The sequence below is a fragment of the Labeo rohita genome, chromosome 4 (assembly GCF_022985175.1).
Source record: "Labeo rohita strain BAU-BD-2019 chromosome 4, IGBB_LRoh.1.0, whole genome shotgun sequence".
NCBI classification, from domain to species: Eukaryota; Metazoa; Chordata; class Actinopteri; order Cypriniformes; family Cyprinidae; genus Labeo; species Labeo rohita.
Window position 1 is genome coordinate 8,362,361 of NC_066872.1, and position 12,384 is coordinate 8,374,744.

General features: G+C 46.0%; 2 protein-coding genes across 5 annotated transcripts in view; both read left to right on the forward strand.

The window, feature by feature from the left end:
- LOC127164127 (NACHT, LRR and PYD domains-containing protein 3) overlaps positions 1-141 on the forward strand; it is a 169,752-nt gene extending 169,611 nt beyond the window's left edge. Inside the window, exon 12 of the mRNA XM_051107852.1 lies at positions 35-141. Within this exon, the coding sequence (XP_050963809.1) occupies positions 35-75 (41 nt within the window). The 3' untranslated portion in view covers positions 76-141. The remainder of the gene's footprint in view (positions 1-34) is intronic.
- LOC127164128 (protein NLRC3) overlaps positions 1-12,384 on the forward strand; it is a 551,968-nt gene that overhangs the window by 502,297 nt on the left and 37,287 nt on the right. The window lies entirely within an intron of this gene.

Here is a 12,384-nt window from a genome sequence, read left to right on the forward strand (position 1 = left end):
AGCAGATATGCTTCATGTGTTTTGTGTTTTTAAGTGAACTGCAGAAGGATCTTGACGAATGTGAAGAAATATTGAACACTCACAGCATCAGGGCAGTTAAACAGTCTCACTGTCCTTCTGATAAACCAGATGCAATGTTCACTCTTCCACACAGGTTGGTAAGTGACTCAGGGTTTCTGCAGGATTTATGGGGATAAATTTAAGACTTTTAAAGAACTTTTAAAGACCAACTAAAGAAACTTTAAGGAAAACAATACAGCAATATGTTCTGTAGGTATAGTTCGAGTTTTACTTTCACTTTCAAATCAGCACAATTTAGCATCTAACAATTGTTTTTAGTTCATTTCAGTTTTCCCTCTTTTCTTCACTAATGAACTTTTATTAACAAAACGAATAAAAATACACTATGTTATATGCCTAATATAAAATAATAACTTTATAATAACTTTTAAACAAAGTTTAAATAGGTATACAAAACTGAAAATCAGTAAATACTGTGGAACCAAATAAATAAGAAACGTAAGAAACAAAATAAATAAATGACACAGTTTAAATAAATACAATTCAGCAAACACTGTGGAAACTAATAAATATGAAACTTCCACTATCAACTTGTTACGATGGGAAGGAGACGAGAGGCGAGCGGATCCATGTGCGAGCTTTTATTGGGACGAGACAGATACATAGTCGAGCAGGCAGGGTCGAGACAGGAGCAGACAGGTGTATCACAGGCAGTCAAAGAGAATAATCCAGTAAACATGAGCGATAGTCAAAAAGGCAGGCGGCTAGACATTCAAAACGAGAAAACCAGGCGGGAAAGACAAAACACTGGGGACTAGGAACTCGGAACAAGAAACTAAGAAAACACTAGGAATACAACAATACAATCTAACAATCCGTGGTTTGCAAGTGGGAGGACCGGGGCTTTTATACTGTCTCTGATTGGACGCGGGAGAAGAGCAATGGCTGATGGGGAACGTAGTCTGGGGTGTAGTGCAACAGTCAGAGTGTGTAGGTGAGGTGAGAGTGACATCTGGTGGTGAGCGGAGAACAGGACACCGACCAGATTCGTGACATAGCCCCCCCCAAGGAGCGGCTTCCAGACGCTCGAAGGAAACAACAGTCCAGGGGAGCGGTGGGGCGGGAGCGAGACAGGGCAAGGGCTGGAGGACCAGGTCCATGTGGAGGGCCTGGTGATTGAGGCAGGACCGACAGAGCAGGATCCTTCCAGGGCGGAGCCGGAGGCGGGGCAGGAGGCCTCCAGGGCGGAACCGGAGGCAGAGCAGGAGGTGCAAGAGCCCTCCATAGCGGAGCAGGAGGCGCAGGAGCCTTCCAGGGCGGAGCCGGAGGCGGAGCAGGAGGCGCAGGAGCCCCCCAAGGCGGGGCCGGAGGCGGAGCAGAAGCCCTCCAGGGCGGAGCAGGGACCTGCGTCATGGGCCGGGACCTGGGGAGAGCAGGGATAGAGGAGACAAACAGAAGAGCAGGAGGGGCAGGAGCCCTCCAGGGCAGAGCAGGAGGCACTGGGACCTTCCAGGGTGGAACCGGAGGTGCCGGGACCCTCCAGAGCGCAACAGGAGGCGCCAGGGCCCTCCAGGGCTGAGCAGGAACCCGCATCATGGGCTGGGACCTGGGGAGAACAGTGACAGAGGAGGCAGACAGAAGACAGGGAGAAGCAGAGAGTTTAGAGGTTAACGCCTCCTCCATAAGAGGTTCTACAGCTGACGCTGACACCTCAGGAGGCATTGGCGCAGCTTCTCCGACGGGGAAGGCCTCTGGAGCGGACTTGAGACCAGACGGGACCTTTGGGGCAGACTTGGGACCAGACGGAACCTCTGGAGCAGACTTGGGACCAGGCGGGACCTCTGGGGCAGACTTGAGACCAGACGGGACCTCTGGAGCAGACTTGAGACCAGACGGGACCTCTGGAGCAGACTTGAGACCAGACGGGAGCTCAGAAGTAGGCTTGAGACCAGACGAGAGCTCTGAAGCAGGCTTGAGATCAGACAGGAGCTCTGGAGCAGACTTATGACCAGGCGGGGGCATTGGAGTAGGCTTGAGAATAGACGTGATCTCAGGGGCGGACTTGTGAACAGATGTGACCTCAGGAGCACAGTGTGCAGACCACACACACCAAATGGCAACCGCCATTAAGGGAAGAGCAGTGGTGGGTGGCAGGACCTCTTTAAAGGTAGGTATTGATGCCACTGGGATGTTCGCTGCCCTTACTGATGCTAGTGGTGGGTCCAGCACGCCGGCCATCATGATAGGCCGTGATCTTGGGATGTCAGACAAGGCATGGCAAGGCTCTGGAAGGTCAGACGAGACGTGACTTGGCTCTGGACAAATAGACGAGACATGACAAGGCACTGGGAGGTCTGATGAGACATGGGGAGGCTCTGGGCCGTCAGGCGGGACGTAACTTGACTCTGGGCCGTCAGGCGGGACGTGACTTGACTCTGGGCCGTCAGGCGGGACGTGACTTGACTCTGGGCCGTCAGGCGGGACGTGACTTGACTCTGGGTCGTCAGGCGGGACGTGACTTGACTCTGGGCCGTCAGGCGGGATGTGACTTGACTCTGGAACAGCAATAATAACTTCATTTGGCTCATGAAGATCAGCTGAAGTTTGACTTGGTTCGTGGAGATTGGTTGTGACTTGACTTGACTCGGGAGGATCCGTTCTGATTTTGCTTGACACAAGAACCTCAGTCTTGACTGTACTAAGCTCAGGAGCAGCAGTTTTGACATTACTTGAATCAGGAACGGCAGCCTTGACGTTGCTGGACTTGGAAGCTTGACTGGCCTTGGAAGCTTGACTGGCCTTGGAGGCTACAGCGGTAGCCTGACTTGACTCCGGAGCAGCGGCTGAAGCTCGACCTGGCTCTGGAATAACAGCAGCAGCTTGACTTGGCTCATGAGGATCTGTTATAACCTGGCTTGGCTCATGGAGATCCGCTGTACCGGGACTTGACTCGTGAACAACTTGGCTTGGCTCAGGAACAACAGCTGTAACGTGACTTGACTCAGGAACAACAGCTGTAGTGTGACTTGACTCATGGGGAACAACTGTGACTTGGCTTGACTCGTGGGGAACGGCAGCTGTGTCTTGACTTGACTCAGTGTCTTGACTTGACTCTGTGTCTTGACCTGACGCTGTGTCTTGACCTGACTTGGCCATCTTGTGCAGTGGCTCTGGCGTGACGGCCATCTTGACAGTGCTTGGCTCAGGAAAGATGGCTGTAACTTGACTTGAGATAGGGGCGATAGTTCTGACTTGACTTGACACAGGAAACACAGCTTTAACCTGACTTGACACTGGAACAGCAGCCGTAGCTTGACTTGACTTGGAAACTTGACTTGACTCGGGAAATACAGCTGCAACTTGACTTGACTTGGAAACTTGACTCGACTCCGGGAACAGCAGCTGCAACTTGACTTGACTTGGAAGCTTGACTTGACTCAGGAAATACAGCTGCAACTTGACTTGACTTGGAAACTTGACTTGACTCAGGAAATACAGTTGCAACTTGACTTGACTCAGGAAATGCAGCTGCAACTTGACTTGACTTGGAAACTTGACTTGACTCAGGAAATGCAGCTGCAACTTGGGTAGACTTGGGAACTGTAACTGTAACTTTAAATGGCTCTTGTATGGCAGCTGTGACGTGACGGAGCTCTGTCTTCGCTGCCATCTTGTGAACGGGCTCCGCCGTCGCCGCCATCTTGTGAGCGCACGCTGGCGCCACCGCCTTCCTGCAAACTGGCACCGTAGTCACCGCCATTTTGTGCACGGGCTCTGTTGTCGCTGCTGTATCATGAACGCGCTCCGACGTGGCCGCCATCTTGTGAACGGGCGCAGCTGTCGCCGCGATTAGATGAGTGCTCTCCGCAGCCGTCGCCATTGCTTGAGCGTGCTCCTGCACGGCCGCCATCTCACGAGCGATCCAGGCGGCAAACGTGTTTTTGGGATCATGCTCCGGCATGACCGCCAATCTGCGGGTGGGACGCGCGGTCGCCATTACCGTGTTGTCGCGCTCCCTCTCTGCGACCCCCACGGTGCACGGCGAACCCACACACAACAACGCAAAGTTCATGAATTCCTCCAGAGACGAGCGTCTCAGTCGTGCACGGAGGGGCTGGTTCACGCCTTCACAATAAATCTCAATTTTTATACAGTCCGGGAGAGTGGAATAGTTTGAAATTGAGAGAAACTCACGGGTGTATTGATTTAGTGTGTGTGATTTCTGTTTGATCCTGCAAAGAATTATGTCCGTGTCCATATCAGATGAATGTCCAGGGTGAAAGCTGCTGGATCCTTTTGTGACGGATTGTTCTGTTACGATGGGAAGGAGACGAGAGGCGAGCGGATCCATGTGCGAGCTTTTATTGGGACGAGACAGATACATAGTCGAGCAGGCAGGGTCAAGACAGGAGCAGACAGGTGTATCACAGGCAGTCAAAAAGAATAATCCAGTAAACATGAGCGATAGTCAAAAAGGCAGGCGGCTAGACATTCAAAACGAGAAAACCAGGTGGGAAAGACAAAACACTGGGGACTAGGAACTCGGAACAAGAAACTAAGAAAACACTAGGAATACAACAATACAATCTAACAATCCGTGGTTTGCAAGTGGGAGGACCGGGGCTTTTATACTGTCTCTGATTGGACGCGCGAGAAGAGCAGTGGCTGATGGGGAACGTAGTCTGGGGTGTAGTGCAACAGTCAGAGTGTGTAGGTGAGGTGAGAGTGACATCTGGTGGTGAGCGGAGAACAGGACACCGACCAGATTCGTGACACAACTGAGATAAACGGCAAAAGTTAACAGGCTTTTCAAAATCCAAAATTGTTTATAACAGGTGCTTTTGCATTTTGTTTTGAAACTCTTTCACCATGGTTTTGTCTTTCTCACCTCTTTCTTCTTGTCAGTCAGCTTCACTCACTCTCTTCACGTGATAAATGAATCTGATCTGTGATGTGACTGTCGTTCGGTTCACTGCATTGAACAGCCGCGTTCAGTTTTAATAGTATTGTCTGTTCTCTAAATGAACTAAATCATTTTATTATTTGTGAGCTCATGTTTGTTTGGTGCGCTCTCTAAACACAGGGTATTAAAATTGCTTTTAAATGCACGTGTACATTTTAATTTCAGTGTAACGATTGTACAAACTCTTAAAAAAAAAAATAATTAAAAATCTTCCTTACAAGTGAAATGTGATTTTGAAAGTCAGTGAATCATTTGTTGATCTCTTTTCTCCAGAAGTGTCTCTAAACCTGCTGCTGAATCGAGCTCCGTTGAGCCTCTACATGGTGCACATGCTGGACTGGTTTGAGGAGGAAGATCTCTTCATCCTCGTCCTGGAGTATTCACAGCCTCTAAACACTTTTGAAAAAGAGCACGTCAGACATTATCCAAAGCACACCTGGATTTCATGAAGCCTGACTGATCAGAATTTATAACTTTGAGAAGAATCATCATTAATGTGTTAAACAGAGAAATATGCAGGCAAAAACACTTAAAAAAAAGAGGAAAAAAAGCACTAACTTTTCAGCAGGTATTGGTAATTTGGTAAAATGTTTTTTTTTTCATATTTTTTAGGAAAACCGCAAAACTGTAAGAATAATCTTTGTGCTTTCTTCAGAAACACACGTCTGGCTGTAAAATGTTGTTGTGGAGGAAACAGAGCGGCTCCTCTACAGCTGATGTCCGACATTGATTCAGTCGATCCCTAGTCGTCCCGTCCGGCCTCAAGTTAGTTATGAAAACAATAACGTCTGGAAGAAGAAAGCGACTCCTCAGTCGACCCTGTGCTCTACGTTTGATCAGCTTTAACTACAGCTCTGTTTTCTTCTTCTTCTTCTTATGGAGACTCACATTTGAGTTTATTATTGAACCCAAGGTTTGGATGTGGTCTCTAGTGACTAAGCTGTTATTGTGGTCTCTCAGTTGAGTTAGGACTAGTTTATGTCTATTATGCTCGGTGACTTGATTAGGGGCCGTTTTATTCAGTCATTTGGGGACAGAATAGGGGTGGGCAAACACTGTAATGTTCATGATGTTTCATGTGTTTGTTTTATTAGGTCAACTCTATGCTCTCTGTTTTCATACATTTCATACATTTCATACATATCATACATTTGTGTTTAGTCCTTCCGCGCATCCTTCTACACTTTTCCTCATGTGTGTTTCTGAAATTATAGGCTGTCAAAACTAGTTGACCAATCAGGGATAGGCTTTCACGGTGGACCAATGAAAATGCGACCTCTTTCACAGCATCTTATTGGTTGAAAGTGAATCAGATTTAACGACGGAAGATGATCAACCCGTTCTCAGGTAGCAATTTTATGATATTTGATGCAGTTTTATTAACCAAATGTATGTTAGAAATGTGGGTTAAGGGGGCGTTTGGATGCTTTGTAGCTAAACATCCCAGTCAATTTAAAAACACTGCCTTACCACATTATTCAGACAAAACAGGCAACATCCACCAAGTACATGTGATCCTCATGCATGTCCTGCACTAAAAATAGTCATTTGTATCTGATTGGTGTCTTAAGTTATCTTTATTTTGATATAACTTATTTTAGGCAAATACTTAATTTAAACTAATTACAACTTGGAATGACACATATAAAAGTAATTGCCTTAATGCCTTGAGTGGCTAGAAAACTATGGCGGCAAATCAATGCCATTAATAACCGAGCGCACCACTGATGCTGGCGTGAGCAGTAAATCACATACACGAGAGGAAAACAGATCTACATGCGAGGAAACGGGAACCCGCGAGCTCATTTCAAACCTTTGCGTGATCTTTCCCACATCCTCGCGCTCGATCTTCTCTCACCTGCTCGCGTGAACACTTTTATTTTTATCAGTCGTGGGCCGAGACTTGCTGGTTCAATTGTTTTTACTTTTAACATGTTGTGTTTAGTATCTTACAAGTTTAGAAACTTTATAAAAGTTCAAATGAGCTGGCTGTAGTTAGATTTCTATTGAGCGTTCTATACATTAACTCTATAATATTACTATGCTTAGGCCCGGATTCACAGACGGGACTTATCCAAAGTCAGGACTAGGCCTTAGTTAAATTAAGAATTTTAAGCATCTTTTATAAAATTACCTTATAAGAAAACATTGCGGGTGCATCTTGAGACAACACTGACATACAGGGGTTGGACAGTGAAACTGAAACACCTGGGTTTAGACCACAATTAGTATGCCGTTTGGCCTCCTTTTGCAGCCAATACAGCATTATTTCATCTTGGGAATGACAAATACAAGTCCTGCACAGTAGCCAGAAGGATTTTGAGCCATTCCTTTCGCAGAACAGTGGCCAGGTCACTATGTGATGTTGGTGTATGAAAACATTTCCTGACTCGCTCCTCCAAAACACCCCAAAGTGGCTCAATAATATTCAGATCTGGTGACTGTGCAGGCCATGGGAGATGTTTAACTTTACTTTCATGTTCATCAAATCACTCTTGTCACCAGTCTTGCTGTGTGTATTGGTGCATTATCATCCTAATACACGGCACCACCTTCAGGGTACAATGTTTGAGCTATTGGGTGCACAAAGTCAACCTTCACACTCTGCTCTTATTGGTGGAATGTGCGATCAGTAAAGACTGGCCACCAGGCTGCATAAATATAGCCATGAAACCTCCAACACTATATTGGCCAGTGTTTCAGTTTCATTGTCCAACCCCTGTATTTTAAGACTTAATATCATAACTTGCAGGAACTACAAAGTGATTTGTTCTCACTTTAAATCCTATTTTTTTTGTTCACATCCACAGTTGGGGGTGAGTTGGATTCTGTGGATTCATCTTTGGCAGTGATGGATGTCAAGGTAAGATGATGCATGCAGGACTATTTACCATATTCTTGGAGTCTCCCAACAGAAAGGCGGAGGGTGTTTGAGTTGCTGGATTATTTCCAGTGTGTTTGAAAATCAATGTGAAATTTAATTTTAATGTTATTTTATGAATGGTTATTAATGGTAGTTCATTTAAATTTAAGTAATTTTATTTAATAATAGTAATGATTTTAAGTTTGCTTGTTATCTTGTTTCTTGCTTTAAGGTTTTTTATAAAAGACATATAAAAGACATTTTTTTAACATATTTTTCTGCATTTGTAAGGTATCTTGTCCTGTGTGTTCAGCCATGTACCCACAAGACTACACTGAAGTACATGCAAGTACTTGTGGGGAAAGGTTAATATTTATTGCCTTATTTATTAATATTTATTAATGCTTTGCACTTTCCATTAGGTTTTGTTGTGTGTTGTAGTAACTTGTATTCAGCTAATTACATTATTTCTTTCAGATGTGAAGGTGCAACCAAACATGGATTTGAATATTGTGGAGCAACAGCATGACAAGCAAAACAGGTGCATTTAAGTCTAAGTTTATCCTTTTTTTTTTAACACAAGATGGCCCTCCACCTCACTTTTTTCAGGAGTGGATCTACAATTTCATCTCTTCTGGGGAGATTAATAAAGATCAACTGTCAAAAGCTGATGTTACAGATCCAGACCTTCTAGACCTCATTGATAAGGTTTTCCAATTCATCTGTACTACATAAATGATCAGTAATACATGCAGTTATTTTGAAAAATATGGAATTATATTTATTTTCCCACACTTCAAGTATTGTATACAGTACAATCTGTGTATATTTTGGTCATATTCAAACAAGAGTACACAAGTACTGTCTTCACTTTTTTTTTTTTTTTTAGAGACAGCAGACACTACAGCATTGCTGGACGTCTCTGAAAGAGTGGTGGCTTGTGGGTAAACTGGACCACTAACATCTGACAGAAAGGAGGACATTGTCAGGTACGTGTGACATTTGTAGTTCTCTTTAAATCTGTCTCTCTACTTCCTTTTCCTCTCAAATCTACCCATTAGGGTTTTGATTTTTAACACTTTAAGCAGACCTATTTCCCTTGCTTTTCCCACTGTTCTGGAAAGCATAACAATATCAGTGAATTTCAGAAGTGCACCCCTCCCCAGGCCTGAAAGCTCACAATTTCTATAGTCAATGTAAATTAAACCAAAAGTCTTCTTAACCTCTTCCTAACCCTAACTATATTGTAATTTCATAACTATATAGTAACTTCTATTCCCCTTATTAACAAGGTTTTTTTTTTCTATTGTACACCTTTTTTCTGGATTTACTCTATGTAGTGCTGTCGTCCTGCATTCGACTGTCCGAATCCTTCCAATGCTGCAGCAGATGTGCAGAGGATTGGAACTCTATGGCCTTCATGAAATGCTGAAAAAAAAAATCAGCTTTTACTTCAGCCGTTATTTGTTACTTGCATTTTACATATGTTTTTGAGTGGTGCATAATAAAAGGTTGTTGTTTTTGATGAGTAGCCTGATGCAGATTTCCTCACAATGGCCCTCGCACCCATTTTAATTGAGGTGGGCTCAGTCAAAAGACAGAGGGAGTTGTGAATTGTGAACTATTTACAAGACTTCATTCAGAGCCTTGAAGATGAAGGTAACATTGTTACTCTGAATTGTTGTAATTACATCAGTTTTAATGTGGTGCACTCAGCCAATACAGTGTTTGGTATTATGGATGTAACTAAAGATACACATAAAAATGTGTTTACTAGGGCTGGGTGAAAAATATTGATATTCTTAAATCCCAAGATTTGATTAGTCTAGCCTGTTTTTGTCACGCTTCAGGCAGGAACAGACTAACAACGACGTAATGAAACGAAATGTCTTTAATAATCCACTGGAAACACTGGAAACACTGGGAGGTAACGTTAACGTCCGACAAGGAAAGGGGGAAAACACACGCTATATATACACAGACTGATTACAAACACAGGTGCAGACAATAAGGGAGATACCAAAACACACAGAGCTGCAGGGGGAAATGATGGGAGAAACCAACTAATCAGTCCAGGGGTGTGACATTACCTCCCCCTCCCGGAAGGCGCGTCCTCGCGCCGACAAACAGGGAAAACAAAATGTACAAAGTCTTAGGAGGGGGCTTCGGCGGAGGACGGACTCCCGGGAGGAGGGCAAAAGATGGAGTCCAGGGTGGTGACGGAATAGTCCATGGAGGTGATGACGGAGGGAGGAGCCAAGGAGGAGACAGGAGGGGGCTGGAGCAGGAGGAGCCAGGTGAGACCCAGACCGCAGCCATGATGGAACCCCACGGTGGAGCCGATGGAGGGAGGAGCCATGGTGGAGGAAGGGCTGACGACACCATGGGGCCGACCGACGGAGGCGGAGCAGGTGGTGGTAGAGCCCGAGGCGGAGACGGAGAGCCGATGATCCTGGGCGACACAGAGGATCCGGAGGGCCCAGGCGGAGCCCAAGGCTCTGGCGACCAAGGTGAAGGCGGAGATCCGGAGGTCCGCGGCGGAGCCGGAGCGACAGAGGACCGAGGCTGTGCCTGTGGGAGGGAGGAGGTCCACAGAGCCGGAGGGACGGAGCGACGAGGCGCAGCCGGAGGAGTATAGTCCAGAGGCGAAGGTGGGGCGACGACTGACCAGGGCGGAGCCGGAGGGACGATGGAGCCCGGTGGAGCTGGTGGACCAACGGGCGATGGTGGAGGCGAGGGAGCTGAGAGCCGGGGTGGAGCCGCAGGGTCGGAGGGCCGAGGCGGAGTCCAGGACTCTGAGGCTGGAGGCGACGATGAGGGATCCTCCAGCCATGACACCGATGGAGACTGGCAGACCTGCGGCGAACCCACCGCACAGATGGTGAGCTGAGGGTGAGCAGAGGTGCTGACAGGAAGCAGAGGTGACTGAGGGAGGGTGGGTGGGAAATCCAAACAGGCTGACAGTTCAGAATTTACAGGGGGTTCAATATTTAAATCCTCAGGGAAACATAGATCAGGTTCATTACAGTCCTTTATGGTATGTCCCAAAATCCAATTAAGCTCATCCTCAGCGGTGGTGCAGTGGGTAATGCTGTCCTCAGCACTTTCCTTTCCTACTGCTCCCTCCACCGTCGCGGTCATTGTGGCCGGCTCACGCACCTGATCTGACGGCTCGTGCAACTCAGGCTCCGTGGTGATCAGCTGCTCTGTCGCTCCTCTCAGCGATGGCACGCTGGTCGCGGCGGGCTGTAGCTCTCCGTCATCGGTGGGCTCTGGCTGTGATTCCGCAGGTCGGGGTGGCTGGCTGGGTTCTGGGTCTGGAGTGGCACTGGCGAGATTGTCCATGGAACAGGCGGGGAACGAGGATCGGTTTCTCGCCAGTGTCCACTCCACAAACGCGGCGAAATCCGCTCGAGGGCCGTCCTCGGACGACGGCGCTCTGCATGACGCATTGAGGCTGGCGTTATAAAACGCACAGAGCGCGTCGTCCGGGTAGCTGGTGGTGTGAGCTACAAGCTTGAACATGATGGTATATCCCTCGAGCGGTAAATCCCCCTGCTTCAGCCGGAGGAGGATGAATTCCGGTCGGAGGTGATGCATAATAAACACACAACGGAAACAAAAGACTAGAAAACGAACGATAAACAAAACGGGGGGGAATACGCAAAAAAAAAACTGTGTTGGTCGGACGTTCTGTCACGCTTCAGGCAGGAACAGACTAACAACGACGTAATGAAACGAAATGTCTTTAATAATCCACTGGAAACACTGGAAACACTGGGAGGTAACGTTAACGTCCGACAAGGAAAGGGGGAAAACACACGCTATATATACACAGACTGATTACAAACACAGGTGCAGACAATAAGGGAGATACCAAAACACACAGAGCTGCAGGGGGAAATGATGGGAGAAACCAACTAATCAGTCCAGGGGTGTGACAGTTTTCAGTTAATGGACAGAACAGTGTAGTGCACATCCCATCCAATAAATCACAGTAAGCTTTGTGCTTTGGTATTTTTAATACAGTGTTTTTCAACCCAGGTCCTGGGTGTTCTTTAATGTTGTGTGTTTGAACAAATCTGTTAAGTTTTTATGACAGCCACTATTTAAATGTTTATATTTATATTTACAAAAAAAAACCTGAATTACTATGTAATTGTAACTTATAATAAAAACTTAAGTGTAATTTAATCAGTTGTATAGCACAAATCAGTCCATTTTAACCTTCAATATTATAATGTAGTATCAACTGACTCTCGTGTATATTTTTCAGCATAGTCAAGATTTTTTTTTCTTCATGAAAATTTGGCATGTACTGTACCTGATATATATATATCAAAACTTTTAATCTGTAATCGAATTGCAAGCTTGTGATTGAGAATCGGATCATGAAATTTGTCAACCCAGCCCTAGTGTTTACATTGTTCATTTCTAATACCTAACATTGTAGTTTTGATTTTTATCTTGTTTCTTGCAGAAGGAAGCAATAGTACAGAGAACAGAGGTGAGGATGACGATGAACAGGGGGATAAAA